Source organism: Osmerus eperlanus, chromosome 27, assembly GCF_963692335.1.
Source record: "Osmerus eperlanus chromosome 27, fOsmEpe2.1, whole genome shotgun sequence".
Lineage (NCBI taxonomy): Eukaryota > Metazoa > Chordata > Actinopteri > Osmeriformes > Osmeridae > Osmerus > Osmerus eperlanus.
In genome coordinates, this window is record NC_085044.1 from 2,335,927 (window position 1) to 2,355,744 (window position 19,818).

The window sequence follows — 19,818 nt, forward strand, 5'->3', positions numbered from 1 at the left end:
GAAGAAACAGACGGACACAAGTGTTGATGTTGGACACAAGTGTTGATGTTTGACACAAACTGCTTTATTTCCTTGAGCTGTGGCTCAGGTCACATGACAGCTCAACCACTCAGAGAACAACTATCTAACAAGCCACTGAGGTTGAAGGACAGGGGGGGAACCGTCAGGAGAACTTAACCAAAGTTACAGTGTGGAACGTGGACTACAGCAGGTCATGATTAAGAGGGGAGGAGTCAGACAAATATAAAATATATATGACACAACACATTTTACTTTAGAAGGTTGTAATACTCATAAGCTGGCTATACAAGAACGATGACATCACACACTGTTTTGCGGGGACAAAGATAACAGATGTCCTGATTAGTTGAACGGTTGAAGGTGACTGCTTAATCATCGTCTCCATAGAAACACTGCTGAAACATGTGCATGAGGGTGTTGAATCAGCCTCCAGTAACAAACGCAATCTCCTCCTAGGTGTGTGTGTGGGGGGTAGAGTGGGGGGTGGGGCTTAGGCGCTGCTCAGGGCTTCCACACCTGGAAGAACTTTACCTGTGGGGACACAGAGAGAGAGAGAGGGGTTACCATGGATACACCTCGTTCCGGAACATCTACCCTCTCTTTATGTCTACACAGCGTTCTCTCGTGTGACCGTGTGTGTTTACGAAGTCACACAGCTTCGACTTCGGAGGGGGAGCTCGGCGTTGTCCGCGGCAACGGCACCCATGTCACGGTGCGAGAGAGACGGAGGAAGTTGGAAAAACAAAATGGAGGCCGGCGGCGCTCACCTTCCAGCAGCTCCAGACTGGCTCCGCCCCCCGTGCTGACGTGGCTCACTTTGTCCTCCGTGTCCCACTTGGCGCAGCAGGTGGCCGTGTCGCCCCCACCTGGAGGGAAAACGGCACCGTTACAACGTGGGCTCAGCAGCTTCTAAAGCCCGTAGGCCATTTTTCCTTTTTACAATTTCTCCATTTCCTGTTTGTTGACCGCATTATGGACAGAAGCCCTGACTGTCCTCACAGAGCAGGCCTGCACATGACTAACAGACCACTTTCCATTAGCTGTGGGACGAATGTGAAGATATTAAGAGTTAGGCGCCATCTACTGGTGAACAGATACAACTACAGGACAGAAATTAATCCTCCAACAGCACACTGAGGTGGTGTGAAAGGATAAATCATTGCCAAACATTAGGCTTGACAGTAATTAGGTAAAATGCAGTTTAGTCCAGTCCAGTGTTTGATACATGTCGGGTCTTACCAATGATTGTGATGCAGCCTGCCTTGGTCACCTCAACCACCTTGTCCATCAGGTTCTTGGTGCCGTGGGCAAAGTTGTCCCACTCAAACACGCCCACGGGCCCGTTCCACACGATCTGCTTGGCCCGGCACACTGCCTCCCCAAACGCCTTGGAGCTCTCGGGACCGCAGTCCAGACCCTGGGAGGAGAGGAGGGGAGGAGAGAGGGCAGAGGAGAGGGGGAGAGAGGGCAGAGGGGAGGGGGAGAGAGGGCAGAGGGCAGAGGAGAGAGGGCAGAGGGCAGGGGGAGAGAGGGCAGAGGGGAGGGGGAGAGAGGGCAGAGGGAGAGAGGGCAGAGGGAGAGAGGGCAGAGGGAGAGAGGGCAGAGGGAGAGGGGGCAGAGGGGAGGGGGAGAGAGGGCAGAGGGGAGGGGGAGAGAGGGCAGAGGGGAGGGGGAGAGAGGGCAGAGGGGAGGGGGAGAGAGGGCAGAGGGAGAGAGGGCAGAGGGGAGGGGGAGAGAGGGCAGAGGAGACACCAGACAGGATAGAGAAAAACAATCACTTTCCAGTTCTCAAATCGATTAACACCACCATTTTCTCACGGAAACACCCGCAGGAATCGTCAGTGCCATCGGTGCCCGCTGCCCTCACCATCCAGCCAGCCGGGATACCTTCCGCTACGATGGCGGTGCCTGTGGTGGCCTTCTCGTCGAAGCCGTCGGCCGTGACGAAGTCGACGGGCAGGTTGATCTTCACGCCGTTCTTCTCGGCCTTGGCCATCAGGTCCTTGACGATCTTGGCTCCCTCCTCGTCGTAGAGGGACGTACCAATCTGATGCGGGGGGGGGGGGGGGGGGAGACAAGGAAGACGGGTTAGAATCTTACAAAATTTACCTCTCTTTCTTCCTCCGCCCCCCCCCCCCTTCCTCCGCCCCCCCCCCCCCCCCCCCCCCTCACCCGCTACCCTTCCTTTCTCGCTCCTCACCTCCATGTTGTTGAGGACCTTGAGGAAGGTGAAGGCCATGCCTCCTCCGATGATCATCTCGTTCACCTGGTCCAACATGTTGTTGATCAGCTGGATCTTGTCCTTCACCTTGGCCCTGCGCACAACACAGCGACACACGCCTCGATTATGGTCCTGCATCTTAATGAAAAGGGTGCTAAGATAGCAGTTACTAAATTATCAGAAACTGTAAGGACAGAAATAACGCCTTCAGAAATAAAGATTTATTAGTTAAACAACCTTCAGTGCTTAATTCCAAAGCACTGGAATTAAGAAGTTGCCCCCCCACCACCCCAGCTATTTCTGCTTCTATGTGTACTATAGTCCCTATCGTGTGGAAACAAAAGAGCTGATCTAGGCATAAAAGTGTGTGTGGTGGTGGTGGTGGTGGTGGGGGGGGGGGGGGGAGGGGGGCGTCAGCTTTGAAAATACACAACTGGAGGCGACCTGAGGATCTGATTGGCTGAGAGCGGAGACGCAGAGTGGGAGTGACAGTTGCACAATGCCGGGGGGGGGCTGAGATGGACTCTGACTCGGAGCCACGTTCCTCCTGAGGTCAGCCCCTGCAGCGGGAGCACCGCCAGCCAGCCAGGAGCGTCAGTACAAAAACAGAAGAACAGCCCGCTTTGTGAGCTAGCTCATCCGTGTCAGCTAGCGCACACGCTATGCTTCTGTAAGTAGGTCAACGGGTTACAAAAAGTCCATGCAGTCAAGATAAGGTTGGCCAGTAACCCACACTGTGCCATTACTAGTGTCCGTAAGTAGGAGCAGTAACAACTTGAGAAAAGATGGGTGACCCAGTCCCTACCACCGAAGAAGAACACAGCCCAACAGATTGAGGAGTTACATAACGAGCTTAGTGTTATTCCTGGAAGCCCGTGTGTATTTTAAAACGGACCTTAAAACACCTGGGAAGGCATGCAGAGGACTGCAACAGGCCTCAGTGTGCCCAGATAGCAGCCAGGGGTGCTGGAACAGGACTTACCCTCCCAGGATGGCCAGGAAGGGCCTCTGGGGCTTCTCCAGGGCCATGGCAAAGTAGTCGAGCTCCTTCTTCATCAGGAAGCCAGCAGCCTTCTGGGGCAGGTTCACTCCCACCATGGAGCTGAGACCAGCACAGAGGGAGGGAGAGAGAGGGGGATGGAGAGGGAGGGAAAGGGATGGACAGGGAGAGAGAAAGGGAGGGAGGGATGGAGAGAGAGAGGGATGGAGAGGGAAGGAGAGAAAGGGATGGAGAGGGAGAGAGAAAGGGAGGGAGGGAGAGGGAGAGCGAAAGGGAGGGAGGGAGAGAGAAAGGGGGATGGAGAGGGAGATCGAAAGGGAGGGAGGGAGAGAGAGGGATGGAGAGAGAGGTTACCATGGCAGTACTAGACACACTGACAGCTGTGTGTGGGTAGCCTAACCTGTGGCCTCTGTGTGTGTGTGTGTGTGTGTGCTTCCTTACCTGTGGCCTCTGTGTGTGTGTGTGTGTGTGGCCTCTGTGTGTGTGTGTGTGTGTGTATGCTTCCTTACCTGTGGCCTCTGTGTGCTGTGCCGAAGGCATCGTTGACGTAGACATCTCCCAGCTTGGACAGAGATGCCCTGAAGGAGTCAATCTGCTCCTGGGAGGCCTTGGTCTGAAGGAGGGAGGGACGGGGGGAGGAACAGAGAGACAGAGAGAGAGTTTTAGTAATCAGAGTGTGTACGTAAACTATTCTCAGGATCAGGTTGCCGCTGCTCTTTAGCAGTCAAAGTTCACGACCCCTCGTCTGAGGGGCACAAAAAGGTCAAGGCAGGGTCGAGGGCACCGGGGCCTAAATGCCAGGCGCTAGCTGGCACTGGGGCAACTGATCCCGGGTCAGTGTTTCAGGGACGCTAGCTCTGTCTTACTGTCCAGGGATTCTCCGAAAGGTCAGTGTGGCGACAGCTGGCCCTGCTCTCTCCCTCTATCTCTCTCTTCCTTTCTTTCCTCTCCCCAATCCACCCTTAACCCCATATCTTTTTCACTACTCTCTCACCTCCTCGTCTCCTCCCCTGTTCTCCTTCCACCCCCCCCCCCCCCCCCAAAACTCTCTCTCCCCACCCCACATACCAGCCTCGGCTCTGTGGACCAGAAAAGCAACAGCCTTACCCCTGGGCCCAGACTGCTGCCGCCCCCCCCCCCCCTCCCCCGCCCAAATGTCAGCAGTTCACAGGAGCATGGAGCCGCCCTGCCCCCTCATGCAGGCCTGCATACACACCAGCACGGGACTCACGCCTGGAGGGGCACTACAGCAGCCAGATAAGCTCACCTCCCACCACCTCCATATTGGGATACATATCACTTTCTCCTGCCTACTGTCAAACGTGAAAGTGTTTCTTTGTAAAGCACTAAAACTACAGTTGGTAATCCTACAATTAAATACATTTAGATTTGATGCCGAGGTAAAAAAATCTAGTGTGTATGATGGTACAGCTGTAATGGTTTCAGCTTGGTCACTATGCGCAGTCTGTGGCCTAGTCCCTCAACTCAACCTAGCCCTGCAGTGTGCAGAACTCAGGTCTGCAGTGTTCCAGCCTGCTGCAGCTTGCAGCTGGTGACATCACAGGGACGGTGACTCAGCAAGATCCTACCCTGCAGGGACCACTGAGGCTCGTTGCCGCGGCGCCCCTACCTTGTTGCCGGCGGCGTCCTTGCCCTTGCCCTCCTCCGCCACGTGGAAGCGGAGGTTCTCCAGGAGGATGACGGAGCCGGCAGGGGGGTCGGCACAGGTAGCCTCCACTTCAGGACCCACGCAGTTCTTCAGGAACGTCACGTCCCTGGTGGTGGCATCAACATGTATTAGCAATAATTAGCAGCTCAGAGCTAGAGGCTAGCAGCTAGAGGCTAGCAGCTAGCAGCAAGAGGCTAGGACCTTGCAGCTAACAGCTAGCAGCAAGAGGCTAGGACCTTGCAGCTAACAGCTAGCAGCAAGAGGCTAGGACCTTGCAGCTAACAGCTAGGAGCAAGAGGCTAGGACCTTGCAGCTAGCAGCTAAATGCTTGGCGCTAGATCCTCACAGCTATAACCTAGGAGCTAGCACCTAGCGGCTTGAAGCTAGGTCATCGCAGCTAGAGGCTAGCTCCAGCCATGGTAGAAAGGGGCGAGGACTTCATGGCAGGCGACCGGAGGGCCTGAGGGGTCAAACTCACTTTCCCAACAGGGTCTTAAGCTCCGCTGCCACAGGCTTCAGGGAGTACTTGTCCATGGGGGTCCCATCTGGACGTCCGAGGTGGCTCATCAGAACCACGGCCTTAGCCCCGTGGTCCAGACAGTGTTTGATGGTAGGTACGGCAGCCTTGATTCTGGTAGAGATACATTGTCACTGATTTGCTTCCATAATTACAGATGTGTAATTTACACAATAGCAGTGTGTGTGTGTGTGTGTGTGTGTGTGTGTTCTTCACCTCTGATTGTTTGTGATAGTCTTATCCTTCATGGGCACATTGAAGTCAACCCTGCAACAAACAAAAAAATACTTTGTAAAAACAAAAACACACAACTGACGTTTTAAAAACAAGCCTCAACTTCGCTGTAGTTCACACACACGAACTGTTAAGCAACAGAGACTGATTATCGATGAGGTCAGACAACAAAAGCAACGTGTGATAACCTAAAGACTAACTAAATCTGTGTCATTGCGAAATCCCTGATAACAGGGCCGTTTTCTCTCTGTTCCCTCTCACTCCAGGACAGACCAATCACAGCCATGCTGGCTGCTCTTCCCTCCCATCTACCAACCCAGGTATAACTGATTGACAGGCCGGGTGTGAAGAGAGCCCCCCCCCCCCCCCCCCCCCCCGAGGAGATTTCATCACTAATCCTCGCAAGAGGGACAGTTATATCTGCCCATAGCAGACCGTCTCTCTCTCATACTCAAGAGAACATGGCTGCAATTATTCTGCAGATTACATAATATGCCTCCCTCCCTCTCATTCTATTTCACCCCAGGCCCACTTGATGCGCTAGCTACTCAAGGTTAGCTCTGATGGCTTTGCTAGTGACAGTAGCAGCAGTATCAGCAGCACAAATAGGGTCTATCCACCCCTCTGCCCCCTTCCCCACTCCACCCCGCCCTACACACAGACAATCAACTCCCCCTTTCTCTAATGCCCATCACAATTTCGTTGGATGAAAACTCTGCAGTCAGCATGAAACGGACAATGCCAAGGTTACTATGGCCGGCTAGCGCCAGTCTGAATGCACTCACATCCAGGGACTACAGTAGGAACCACACAACACAGAGGGCCGCTAACTGTGTGTTGCCAAAGTGACAGCAGGGAAAGCGAGGATGTGCTAGTCTGCTTTCTGGTGAATCAAGTCGGACTGAAAGGCTTGGCGCAGGTCGAGCGATTCATTCCCTGACACGGATAGGTATCCATGGCAACATTGCACCGTTCGGGCACGGAGTGTCTATTTCTTCCGCACCGAATTCACATTTATCTAGTTGCGCCCCATTACATATTGATCTGGGCACACAAACACAGGCTGCCAGGGATGGAATGAGACCGTCATGTATTTGACTTCGTTAGTGGGCACAAAATATCAGATGCAACAAGTTAACGAATATTTTAGGCAGAAAACGATCAAATGGGAAACGATTGAGAGAGATGGGGTTGAATCTACGCCTTGCGCCTTCTCGGTGATCAAGCCCACTGAGTAGACGGCTACAGAAAGGCCGTCTGACATTTCAAAAGGTGGGGTGTCATTTTTCACTGCTCTAAACCACTCTGCGTAGGCCATGCCATGGACTGGGCATCTCGGCACAGAAATATGAGCAGAACGATAACCTTTGTCGATGAAAAGGTGAGAATGTTAAGAGTGTTAATACCTGTTCGGACTGTGATAATACACTCCACATTCCAAACTCGCACAATGGATAAATATACTAGTGAAAGGCGGTCGATGATAAATGACTTTGGATTTTAATTGCTTAGGAAATTTCCACATATTGATGAACTTATCGATGCAACTTTTGCAGCATCCATTCGGCGTCCAATAGTGGGCACGTAACTGTCCTGATGAGAATGTGAGTCTAGACGAGTTCACTTCCTGCGTTTCATCACGACTCACGAGCCGTGGCGTAGTGCATCAAATCAATGAATCCAAACACGACTTGTACAATATGTGACATAACTAATATCTCTCTCCAAGACAAGTTATTGCTAAAGGTTTAACCAACGTTGCATACTATCAATCGCCCTAACCGTTAGGTAAAATGCAGCCAGGAAGTTTCAGGGAAATTACAGTTCAGTAATCTCCTCTCTCCCACGCCACGGCTAGCTATAGCCTACCTCCCGGTTGATTCAGCCATAATTTGATTTACCTCATGATGACACGCTTTCCTTTCACCTCCACCTTGTCCAGTGTGAGTTTGGTAGACAGCGACATGTTTGGAGGTTTTAAAGGCACCTGCTTCGCTGCGTTGCTTGCTTCTGTCTATACCTCGTTCGCCAGATGGGTCGTTTCCGAATGATTTTGACCTTAGTGCGGTAAGAAGGAACTTCGGGTGGGCGGAATAAATACGCCCATCTATATCTAATTGGTTTATGTTAGTAACGAGATTAGGAATCGGCACTGTCATTGGATCAGATTGGTGTCTGTCAGAATACGTGCGTGCCCTACCCTCACTCCCTCAGCGTGTAAAAACGACGCATTCGCACGCACGTTTAGTCACGTTTCACTTGTGGATCCATGGTTAAAGGAAACCTCGTAATACACTAGTTCGGATGCATATTAAAATAGTGGAAATTCGCTCATGTAATTTCAAACTAACCACATTTAATACATGTTGCTTCCACGGACATACCAGCGGAGGGCGCTGTGGAGTAAATAATGATCAATATTAGACATTCTCTGATCATACCATCCTTGTCTGCATCTTAAATTAACACCACACGTACCATTATACTATGGCTGTCATGTCAACCAACACGTCCCTCATGATAAGGGATCACATATGCAAACTAAAGAACAACAGTACCCTCAATGGACTGTCTGTACACAGAAGAAAACCTGTTATTTCAACATGCCCACTTCTGTTTATATGTTCAATTATTCATGCTTCCTCAAAAAAAGGAACTGGTCAATAAATTGGCAACACCCACTGGCAAAAGTCAGTCAATAAAAGAGTCAGTCATGATAACGGTTAAACTTAATTTACTGTTACATACAGTTAATGCCAGAATGGCAACAGGCATTCATTTTTGCGAGAACAAGTAAAATGTATTCTTCTGTACAACCATTGATTGGAATATTTCTGAGGAGGGTATGGTGGTCGTCTGTCAGTTTGTCCACAGGAGGAAAAGGAAGATCATTTTCACTCCTCTTCTGCCTCTTCTGCCTGCCTCCACGGTTTAGGCTGCAGCTTCCCGACAGGGGACAGGTTCCATGTGATACCTGTTTGTGTGAGCACCTGCAACCAGAGGAACAAATCATATCAAAACGTTGGGTCTTGACGCTGTGGCACCGACATGAGCAGTGTTACTACAGCAACAGCACTTACGAACGACCAGACAGCCACGCAGAACGTAGCTCCGCCCACAATCAGGCCGTTTCCGTACTTCATGTGGAAGTTCTGCGGTGCTGTGGACCCATGTCTCACTTGACGAGTGGCTTGACCTGGAAATAAAATTGCGTTAGTGCAGAAAAACACACGGGGCCAGAGGTCACACACTTAGGCAGGAGTTAGATATGTACTTCGGTCTTTGCCTCTTAGCCAAAAAAGTAAACCGAATTATGACTAACTTTGCTTTGTTTTGGAGTAGAAGCAGGTATTCTTAAATACAAAGATCTGCTAACATCTGCTAACGGGCATCAGGTGGCTGAGCGGTGAGGGAAGCGGGCTAGTAATCTGAAGGTTGCCAGTTCGATTCCCGGCCGTGTCAAATGACGTTGTGTCCTTGGGCAAGGCACTTCACCCTACTTGCCTCGGGGGAATGTCCCTGTACTTACTGTAAGTCGCTCTGGATAAGAGCGTCTGCTAAATGACTAAATGTAAATGTAACATAAGTTGAATTGAGACGAGCCCAACCATTGAACGTGCCAAGATTGCTTTTCGACTATTCAAATGCATTATAGAAGACATACTACAACCAACGTCATCTTCACACACATATTACTGAAGAGGACGGGTGTTTTTGTTTGCTAGACACTTGATAATCTAGTCTGTGGATGAGGTGAAACGAGGACACTGGCATGCCAGGGTCAGCGGATCAACACCAGGACATTGTCTCACTCAGTGAACCAAAACCAAAATTAAACATATATTTCGCTACTCCCTCGTTAACGTAATAAAAGCTATACAGTAGTAGAGTGATGGTGATTAAATCCACACACCATCTCTGCGACATTCACTCTTACAATCAGAAAGCACGAATGAATGTGGCCCGCTGGAACTGCTGCTGGTGGTTACACAGACACACAGTGCGGTCACCTCATAACGTAAAGAACAAAGCAGAATACTTCACGAACCATTCTAGTTAGAATAAATTATAGGGTAGTTGATATAGAAAGGTGTTTTACCGGAAAGGTTCAGCGCAGCTTTAGCAAACCGGTACATGATGGCTTGAATCGTAACTTCAATATACCCTTGACGAAAACAGAAAACAAAATGGCAGAACGTTGACACAAATTCACCGGATGTGAGCTAAGAACGTAACGAGCATGCGTAGTTTACTTTCCGTATCTAGTTATGCCCCGAAGTCTATGACTGTAAGGTTTTAGTAATGATATTTAGAGTAACAATAACTATAAAATACCACACGTGAGCAGTCAATTTAATTCCAAACTATGAACGTTTGCTATAAATGGATATTATAAGTACTAATACAAAAAATTCTCCTATTCACTTCAGTGTCAGGATGGCCGAGTGGTCTAAGGCGCCAGACTCAAGGATAAATACCTTCCGTGGTTACGGGTCTTCTGGTCTCCGAATGGAGGCGTGGGTTCAAATCCCACTTCTGACATACCTTTTACAACTCATAATGCTGTCTGAAAGAACTTGCTGTTTCACATGTGACCAATCTTACATGCACATTTGTTTTATTTTACATACCCGTCCCCTTAGTAGTACTTAGTATTAGTTCATTAGACTTTGAACCTCTTGTATAGTATACTTTGACTTGTTTAAACTTACACCACTTATTTAAGATTTACTCCTGTATGTTGAATGTATGCACCTTCCTGCCAATGTAACTTTCATGATAATTAAAACCCTTTCTGATTCTGATGTGTAAACAATAATTTTAATATTCTCACTGAAGTATAAAAGGTTCTCTTTCTGAAGAATGTGTATGCTTTCTGGACCTACTTATTTAATGGTTGTCTTCTTATTGGTCATAATGTTTTTATTTTATTAGAATAAGCAAGTACAAAAAATAGAAGGGTAGACAAGAGACAGTGTATGGGGCACTAGCTTTAAGCAAGAACACTAATAACACCATGACAACCACATTTTTTCCAAGCCTCTCCCATAGAAACCACACAACCATAACACAGCTGTTGATTATCCATTGGTAAGATTTATTTGTCATATCAAAATATCATTCTTAAGGTTACTCACAAAACATTTTACCATGACACAGCTAGTTCACCTATCAATGTACGTTCTTGTAATTGGGCTCCTGTCCTTCCTGTGTTCCACTAGTCGGGTCTCCAGATCCGGTTCTTGGAGATCAACCCCTTCCATTAACCAGAGTCGAAAACAACACCATATTCTCGCTCAACAACAACAGGATAAAGAACATTTGAGCTGAGTAATAATAAACATGCAGGAAGCTACAACATCCAGCATACTGGCTACAGTATTGCAATGAAATGACTAGGTCTTCGTGTTTGTGACTGTTAAGGTGATGCTGAATTTGAGTGCCGGCAGTTCATAGTCGCAGAGGAAAAGGGGGGTGTCATGTGGTGGAAAGCCTCCATTAGGATGAACAGACTATAAGTTATATTGGTGTGGTTCATAACGGTTGTCGGGATATTGAACATTAGGAATGTGAAGAGTGAACAGTCAGCCTCTGTTCGCTCAAATCGTTTTCTTGAATCATGCTGCCATTCCAAGAATGACCAAGAAAAGCAAGTCCACGATATGGTACATGTTACGCTGTGAAACGACGAACCTACTGCATGTAGAAGGGTTATTGCAAAGACAATCTAAAAACATATGCAATGGGCATTGGGCATTGGGGAGGATTGTACAGCCCATGAACAACATGGTGAAATAAAACACACACGAAAAGCATGTCCCCTAATGGTCTCGACACAAGGCAATGAGTTTCACATTATTCATACATAATTAAGGCGTTCGGATTTCCCTTGTGCATGTTGTGTGTGTGTGTGTTCTAGTCCGTTTTTTTATCTTTGACGTCCTCGTCGTCTGTGTACTCGGTGGGCTCCTCGCCAGGCTTCAGAAGTTTCCCGATGTAGTCGTACTTTTCTGCAGAGGGGCGAGAACAAAACAAAAGAAAACACACACACACAGTTAAATGGAGAGACCTGTGCCTGACTCACCGTAGACAACTCAAGGACAAATGCAGAACGAAGAAAAGACTAAGCCCAGAAAGTGTACAGACAAGTGATTTATTAGTCTTTTGGCAACTATTGGCAACGGTAGTCCTTGGGGTATTTCTAGACCAGATGTTTCACGGCCAACATTCTACAGGACAGACACGCGCGGCTGGAGGGCTACCATAGCAAGTTCTACGGCGGTGGAGATAAGATTCGACACAAGCGGAGGAGCGGAGGGTGCGAGGAATGTGAACTCACGAGTAAACTGAGTCTCCCACTCGGAGAGGCTCTCTTGCTGCATGGCGTTGAGGTCGGACAGGTCGTCATGGACGTCCTTCAGGGCCTCCTTCTCCAGACAAAACGTAGCCAGTCCCCTGGAAGCATCTTTCCCAGCAAACACTCCATAAGGACCATCTGAAAGCAGTAGATAGGGCACACACACAAGGTTTGAACTTGTCTTCATATGAAGGAAAGGCTTTGCATTGTTTACCACTGGCTAAAGGGGCGTTGCTGAACTTCAACGGTGATTTATATGGTTGGGTCAAAAATAGGTGTTGGGTATGAATTAAAGTGGGTCTAGACTGGAATTTTAGGAATGACAAACGTGTTTGCGCAACATTTACACCAGCCCTAACATTTGAGTGAAACTGACCTTCATGCTTCCACGTTTAAATGTGTTCAATCTCAGATCTATGTGCTCAGGTTAGTTATTAACTTTATTAATTTAACGATTCTCTTCTTATTTTATCTTTCAATGAGTTTGCAATCTACAATATCACTGAAGTAGTCACGTAATGCACCGGAATGTTACCTGACGGTAAATGTAGAAACAATCACCTCTGTGAGAAGGTAGGCTGAACTTTGTACACGCAACAGTGGATGCGAAGCTAGCGTGTTGTGAAATTTGACTAACAGTTTAGTCATGAAGAATAAAAAGGGGGTGTGGCGAAAAGCTAGTGTGTACAGAAGTTATATTACCATGGGAAAATATAGGAAGAGGTTTCATTGTTATTGTTGAAAAAGGAACACTTGTTGCCAACACGAAAAAACGAAGGACACACTGCACTAAGTTAACAGACAAATGAATAATTTACCTTTGAGGGAAATAAGTGGGTAGCCTATGTTTTTTTAACAGCATAGGCTCAAACAAGAAATACAATTACGTAATCGCGAACCAGAACAATAACCTCATTACCTGGACCATAGAATTTCTTTCCTCGGGTCACATCGAATACTTTTCCATTAACAGCCATGAGAATTCGAGGATCTTGGAGGCCATCGTATGGTTGCAACTCAGACAACGTGAAATCTCTTTTTTTGAGTTTGGGCAAAGGCTGCTCCACTTCGCCGAAATCGGGCGTCTTGTCTCCACGGAAAATTTTGTACAGAAGGAATATGCAAAGGCCCAGAAGACTTAAATTCAGAGGGGACGTAAATATTTCTTGTAAAATTCCTGAAGAAGTTTGCTCTGCCCCTTCGGTATCAGCCATGTTTGTTTCTGAAAGCTTGGGCTTGGTCTGGGAGTAAAGAAGTGAGACAGGGCGCTCGAGGGCGGTAACAATGCACCAATCACAATCAGGGAGTTGTGTTTATTGAGTTCCGTGTGCGCTAGGAAATATATTTCACAGAAATTGTAAAGAAATTTGCCATATGAAAATAAATCAGCCGTTAAATTAAAACGTTTTTTTTATGGGCAGAAAATGTATCACTAGAAACTGAATTTGAATAATGTACGTCGGAAAATTTGCATTGTTTAACTTAACCTTTAACAAAATAATTACACTTAATCTAATTAGCATATTTCTTTAATTAAATGTAGCCTATTCGTTTGGAACTGAATTCAAATAGACTTGAAACTGAATGTAATAATATGACATTTATGTATTTGCTCTGAAACTGTATTTTATCCTAAATTTGATCCTCAAGAAAATTCAACTAGCTATTACTTCCACATTCAGTTCTCACAATTAAAATTCTACCCATATTTTAAAATCTATAATTTTACAAGTATTTCACACTTTGGTGTCATCGAGGAATTTATATGCCAATAAATGTCATCATATCCTGGAACTTTGTGTGTCACTCATCTCTGTACTTCCTAAAGGAAACCTACGATTCTTCAGGTTCCCCATAACAAAACATATTGGTACATTGTGTGCTTACCGAGTTTGTCAGTTCCAATAGAGGTACGGTAGCTAGCACGTTCAATCATTAATTTAGCCAGCGACCGAGTGAAAATGACACAGGCAACATTAGATGAGTCGGTTCGTTATTAGCTCATAATTTTGTTTGTTGACGGAACTAATATTGCATTAGCGTCGGAGCACCGACTGATAGCTAACGGCCGCTAGCCCGCTGGCTACAAAACAACAACACTCAACTGGGTGGATCTAACGTCAACAGTGGCGACATGATGAGAGGGTCACAATATAGCTAATTTAACGTTTATGTTTACACTTGACAACTAACGTTACACCACGGACAAACTTTTTACTCTGCTGGGTAAGTAATTTTTTCTCCAAGTCACAAGTCTAGCCACTGTGATGATGATGCCAAGAAGAATCAAATCATAACTACAGTAGTTCCCAGCCGGCGAGCTAGTCAGCTAACTGACGTAAACTAGCATGTTTTTAACTTTTAGTAACACCATTTAGAAAAGTGTCAACTACAGTAATCTAGTACTTTGCTAATTTATTTAGTATAATTTTCGCCAGCTCACAGTAAAATATAAAATTGGCATTAGCATATTAGCTATCATTAAGCTAGTTCGAGTGTTAATATGCCAATCAAAACTGTAATAACATTCCTCCCATGGTTGTAAATCGTTGGGTAAAGCTCATCCTATGTCCTGATCTCTCTTCCCTTTAAAGTATTTGCAGCACACCAGTATTCTCTAGTCCCCCTTCCCTCTCCCCTTCCTGCTCCACCCAACATTATCCCCTCTCCCTTCCTGGTCCTGTGAGCGTTATGTGCGCCATGCGTGTGGATGCCAAAGTGGTTATGCTTGGGAAAGAGAGTGTTGGCAAGACCAGCCTCGTGGAGAGATATGTCCACCATCGCTTTCTCGTGGGTCCGTACCAGAACGTGAGTGTCTCTTGATTTGGGCTTTCTATTGCGTTGTCCCGTCTGGCTTGCTACATCCATGAGGGATCATGTTCTCTCGCGCTCATCGTGTGGAAGATATTGAAAGGGAAAGTTATTAAAAACTCGATCGTTTTTTATATATAAAAAATATATATAATCTCTATAAACTGATGTGTGTGTGTATACATAACCAATGTTCAATTTTCCTACAGACTATTGGGGCCGCTTTTGTTGCAAAGGCAATCCAAATAGGAGAGAAAGTGATCACATTAGGAATATGGGTGAGTTAGGCCAGTCTCTGAATTCTCATCATAATTATCTAGTGCTTCACTGAATGAACTCACCCTAACTTGGCTCAGCTCTGAATTCTCATCATAATTATCTAGTGCTTCACTGAATGAACTCACCTTAACTTGGCTCAGCGCATTAAGAAACACGAGCTCACTCTCTCTTTCTGTTTCTCTTTCTCAGGACACAGCTGGTTCAGAGCGTTATGAAGCTATGAGCAGGATATATTACAGGGGTGCCCGGGCTGCCATAGTCTGCTATGGTAAATACTAACCCCGTCTTCCTCTTGCAAGCTTTAATCCTGTGACAGTGCCAACGTTTTTAAGCAGATCATTTGACCTGTTTGGAAATGGCAGAAGTGGAATTTCCCAACTACCAATGACTCAATGTGTCCTAATACGATTTTAGCCTTTTTTTCTTTATCTTTGCATGAATCTTTTTTAGTATTGGGAGGAAATTAGTGGAATGTGCATCATTTAGCCTAGCCACGTCAAGGACATTGGCATTTATTCATAGGTTATAAGTGGATGCTACGTGTAGCATTTAGCTTTGTTTACACTCTGTAGTTTGTGTTTACTGAATGTCCCTTTCGGGCTCCTGTAGATCTGACTGACAGCAGCAGTTTTCAGCGTGCGCGGTTCTGGGTGAAGGAACTGCAAAACTGCGAGGAGGTGAGCCAGTCTTCCACGATAACAACCAAACATTGATTACATTTACATTTAGTCATTTAGCAGACGCTCTTATCCAGAGCGACTTACAGTAAGTACAGGGACATTCCCCCGAGGCAAGTAGGGTGAAGTGCCTTGCCCAGGGACACAACGTCATTTGCCACAGCCAGGAATCGAACTGGCAACCTTCAGATTACTAGCCCGATTCCCTAACCGCTCAGCCACCTGACTCCCTGACACCTGATTACGACAAAGGCGCCAAATAAGGATATTATCTATCACGGGAGATGTACTGTAAGTCGCTCTGGATAAGAGCGTCTGCTAAAATGACTAAATGTACTGAAATCTTAGGAACAAATTCAGTTTCTAAGAAGGCCTGGGTAGGGTTAACTGTGGCATGATAAGTAGGATATTGAAACTCTGAAACAACGTCTTGCTTAGAGAGACCAGAAATCTTGTTCACTCGTGATGGTAAGACTGTTTCCCTGTGGTCTCTGCGACAGCATTGTAAGATCTACCTGTGTGGCACCAAGAGCGACCTGGTAGAGAGCGACCGAGGCCTGAGACAGGTGGACTATCACGACGTTCAGGACTTTGTTGACGGTAAGTTCCATCCATCCATCTCTCCATCCATCCATCTCTCCATCCACCCATCGCTCCTGTCTTTTCCGTTTCTTGGCTTCCCTAATATCCACGTTTCTAGCCTTGCGTTGTTACTCTTGCAATCCCTGTCACGTTATGATCAACGAGTAGATTAGTTAGTCAGTTATTTTGGTTTGGTTTGGACATTCCGTTCATCGTCACGTGATGTTTCATGTCTTCAGGTTTACGTTGTTGAAATCTGTGCTTTGCTTTCAGAGATCGGGGCCCAGAATTTTGAAACCTCCAGTAAAACAGGAAGCAACGTTGGTTAGTACATCTTACTCAGATGTTGTCTGATGTTCAAATCTCCCTGAATCCAAAATAAGTCATTCAGGGGACGCTTTTATCTAAAGCGATTTACAGGATGGGGTTAGATTTGAATGGGGAATCTCCTGATCTGTAGTCAAACGCTCTACCACTGAACTATAGCCGTCCTGAAATCAGACTGATGTTGTTTGTGGCTGCTTCTCCTCCAGATGAGCTCTTCCGGAAGGTGGCAGAGGATTACAACAGCGTCGCTTTCCAGTTCATGACAGGTGAGGTAGTCTTCTCCTTCGTTGGCACCTTTCACGGCTGTCTGGGAATCTTTCGTATAGAATAAGAACGTAGAGTCGAGGAAAACTAGATGAAAAGTCATCTCAGTTTTTAAAGAAACTCTAGATGAGATGGTTTCTATGTCTTTGTTAGTCTTTCTACTGGCCTGTTTAACCAGTATGACTGCGCTCTGAATGTCTGGAATACTTCAATGTGATCTCATAAGATCGGGCAGGTTCAGTTTGTGCTTCTCTGAATCCCCTCCTGAATAGGTTTGTTGATTGCGTTATCTCCATATCCTCTCCTTCCCTCCCTCTCACTCTAATGAAGAAGAGACGGGCGTTGACTTGGGCCAAAAGAAGGATTCCTACTTCTACGCCTGCTGCCACAACTGAGCCTGGAGGCTGGGGTTTCCACATTGCACAGCAGCCCTGCCCCCACCCCACCAGACCCAGCTCAGTTGGATGGTGCACCTGCTGGAGGGTCTTTCACTTAAAACAAGCGACCCTTACAAAGACTTCCAAGCAGTGCTGTGCCATTTTATGATATATATTTTTTTTTTTCTACGTTTTTTGAGGTTGCTATTTTCGGTTGTGCCATCAAGCCATAGGCTGTGTCATTTTCTCGCAGTTGTAGAAGGAACCTAACTGTTCTGGCATGAGCACGTTCTCAGACATAACCCCAGAGTGTGCTCCAGCGACCTTGTCTGAAGGTGAGGAGGAACTGTGTTGAGTCATCTCAAGCTCACTTCTGTAATGATACCAATGATCTGATCGCCTTCTAGAGCGCAGTATAAACGCCTTGACTTTTTGTGTGTATTTACGATTTACGTTGACTTGATCCACACGTGTGGCTCTTTGTCTGACCACTTATTTCAGTGTCTGTGATGAAACTCCAGATATGTCTCGTAAACCTTCCAGTTTTTGTTTTGTCACCGTAAGCTATGATTCTGTCGAAAGTACATTCGGCAAAAACACAGGAGGAGTTTGTGGCTGAATGTTGTAATCTGACAGTTAGGCCTCAGTCAACATGGCTTATAGCCCAAGAGAATCTCAGCAGTCACACCCTGGACACTAAGATCACGTTGCCAAGGCAATGCTGTTGTTGTTTTTTTTAAGTTATTATAGTGACCTTATAACATGGCTGTGGCTATTGGTTTCACTTTTCCAACATGTAAGACATGATGGGAATTTTCAGCTTTCTGAGAATGTAATGTTTAATGTTTACACCCTCTGCAACAGACTGGCCAATGACAAAAGTTTTACTTGATTTTATCCAAGTGTGTGTGTGTGTGTGTGTGTTTGTGCCGATTCGTTTGTAGTGAGTTTTGAAGCACCAGTTCATCAGACATGTTGGATCATCTTCTTCATGTGGTTTTCCTACTGTCTACAGCTTAGCCAATCACAACCAAGGCTTTCCACTGTCTACAGCTTAGCCAATCACAACAGAGGCTGCTACTCAAAACCCCCATATCGTCCTTCAACAGCAGTTTACATCAGACTGCACTCAAACATATTATTACGTATGTTACCTTATGGTTTACACTCCAATGTTGTTCCAGAGAAACATAAGCACCTCGATGTGAAGGTATTCCCTGAAGATGTAGATGTAATACCTCTGTCTGAGAGCACCCCGGTTCAGATGGATTTTGAAGGGTGATTTATGAAAGTTTTCCAGGATTTTGCCGTCGAGGATACTAGAGGCACAAGCACAAAGAGAGAAAGATCCATCTGGAGTTCTGCTTCTGATTCGAGGCCTCGTAGGTCACTCGCCGTCGTCAGAGAACTCCGCGGGTCACAAGTGAAGAGTCATCCGGTGTTCTCATCTGCAGCTTGGAGACTTTTGGGATTTTGTAGCATGTTGTAAATGATGAAAATAAAGAGTCCTCCGGTTTCTTTTTGTGTTTCTTTGACGCGTCGTCTGCGGTGTCAGACACGGGAGCAGTTCCAGTCACGAGCTGGTCAGTGGTGTTATGTTTTTTTGAATCAGATCTGGGGGGGTTCCCAGCATATGAGTGCACAAAATGTCAGACTGAGCACCTCTATCCGTCTCTGAGCTTTGAAACAAAAGCAAACTGTAATATGACTTAAATTCAACATTGTTTATTTATGTACAAAGGGACTACAACACATGTCCTCTAGGGGCAGCAGGATATTTGACTTCGGACAGTTTCAACATTTAAACGGATGAACGCCACAGCATGTAAGGCATAAAGGAGGGGTGCGGAGCATTATGACCATGTCTGGGAAACGGCAGTAGAAAAAAACATACATGTCCAGCTACGTTACAGGATGTACCTAGAAAATGTACTGTACACTAGCGTACACAGTAGGCCCTGTGTAAAACAGAAAACAAGCATTCTCCTGTCCCCAACTTTGTGCCATGTCAGAGAACCGTTCAAAAGTACAGAGGAAGAAATAAAAAAAAAATGCGGGGGGGGGGGGGGGGGGGGGTAAAAGCTGACAGATATACGTTTCTGTCACAAAGTGCCTAGTAGTGATCCTTCCTTTCTGACCTGGGCACCATTGGCCTTCACACTGATACCTTGATTGGAAATTAGGATTGTGCGACAAACACATTGTGTTTTATAAACAACTATTACGTTTTAAACGAACATGTATGACAAGGTGAGGTCACCTTATCTGTACGAAAGGCTTTTCAAGCTCAAGGCAAAATAACTGGACATTAATTCCCACCTCTAGGCCATTTTTTTATGTCTATTTTTCATAGATAGCTTTTATATACAAATGTATGTACATAACAGTTGGGCAGATATCTGCTACTAGTATCTGGTTAAGCCAGGCCTAGACAGTTAGACACACAGTATAAATACTTGGCCGACAGATTTTTAATCTGTT

At 46.3% G+C, this 19,818-nt stretch overlaps 4 protein-coding genes and 1 non-coding gene across 6 annotated transcripts; 2 read left to right on the forward strand and 3 right to left on the reverse strand.

The window, feature by feature from the left end:
* Positions 1 to 42: 42 nt before the first annotated feature.
* Positions 43 to 7,727, reverse strand: pgk1 (phosphoglycerate kinase 1). The gene is made up of 11 exons (XM_062453599.1): positions 7,564 to 7,727; positions 5,645 to 5,695; positions 5,390 to 5,542; positions 4,873 to 5,017; positions 3,752 to 3,855; positions 3,225 to 3,344; positions 2,222 to 2,336; positions 1,889 to 2,068; positions 1,261 to 1,438; positions 789 to 887; positions 43 to 552 (listed from the first exon to the last, which is right to left on the reverse strand). Exons 1-11 carry the CDS (start codon positions 7,626 to 7,628, stop codon positions 512 to 514), a joined length of 1,251 nt encoding a protein of 416 aa, XP_062309583.1. The 5' UTR covers positions 7,629 to 7,727; the 3' UTR covers positions 43 to 511.
* Positions 7,728 to 8,379: 652 nt separating this feature from the next.
* LOC134013821 (cytochrome c oxidase subunit 7B, mitochondrial) lies at positions 8,380 to 9,912 on the reverse strand. The gene is made up of 3 exons (XM_062453556.1): positions 9,762 to 9,912; positions 8,743 to 8,858; positions 8,380 to 8,652 (listed from the first exon to the last, which is right to left on the reverse strand). The coding sequence occupies exons 1-3, from the start codon at positions 9,796 to 9,798 to the stop codon at positions 8,557 to 8,559; spliced, it is 249 nt and encodes an 82-aa protein (XP_062309540.1). The 5' UTR covers positions 9,799 to 9,912; the 3' UTR covers positions 8,380 to 8,556.
* Positions 9,913 to 10,093: 181 nt separating this feature from the next.
* Positions 10,094 to 10,204, forward strand: trnal-caa (transfer RNA leucine (anticodon CAA)). Its single transcript has 2 exons — positions 10,094 to 10,131; positions 10,159 to 10,204. It is a non-coding gene; the product is annotated as a tRNA-Leu (tRNA).
* A 535-nt stretch (positions 10,205 to 10,739) lies between these two features.
* Positions 10,740 to 13,384, reverse strand: pgrmc1 (progesterone receptor membrane component 1). The gene is made up of 3 exons (XM_062453181.1): positions 12,940 to 13,384; positions 12,003 to 12,158; positions 10,740 to 11,673 (listed from the first exon to the last, which is right to left on the reverse strand). Exons 1-3 carry the CDS (start codon positions 13,232 to 13,234, stop codon positions 11,579 to 11,581), a joined length of 546 nt encoding a protein of 181 aa, XP_062309165.1. The 5' UTR covers positions 13,235 to 13,384; the 3' UTR covers positions 10,740 to 11,578.
* Positions 13,385 to 13,832: 448 nt separating this feature from the next.
* Positions 13,833 to 18,853, forward strand: rab24 (RAB24, member RAS oncogene family). 2 transcript variants are annotated; one of them, XM_062453179.1, is made up of 9 exons: positions 13,833 to 14,246; positions 14,615 to 14,828; positions 15,041 to 15,109; positions 15,300 to 15,378; positions 15,720 to 15,787; positions 16,288 to 16,387; positions 16,643 to 16,693; positions 16,903 to 16,962; positions 17,291 to 18,853. In XM_062453179.1, exons 2-9 carry the CDS (start codon positions 14,712 to 14,714, stop codon positions 17,353 to 17,355), a joined length of 609 nt encoding a protein of 202 aa, XP_062309163.1. In that variant the 5' UTR covers positions 13,833 to 14,246; positions 14,615 to 14,711; the 3' UTR covers positions 17,356 to 18,853. The 2 variants fall into 2 exon arrangements, with proteins under 2 accessions (XP_062309163.1, XP_062309164.1); XM_062453180.1 differs by having other exon boundaries at positions 17,294 to 18,853.
* Positions 18,854 to 19,818: the final 965 nt, after the last annotated feature.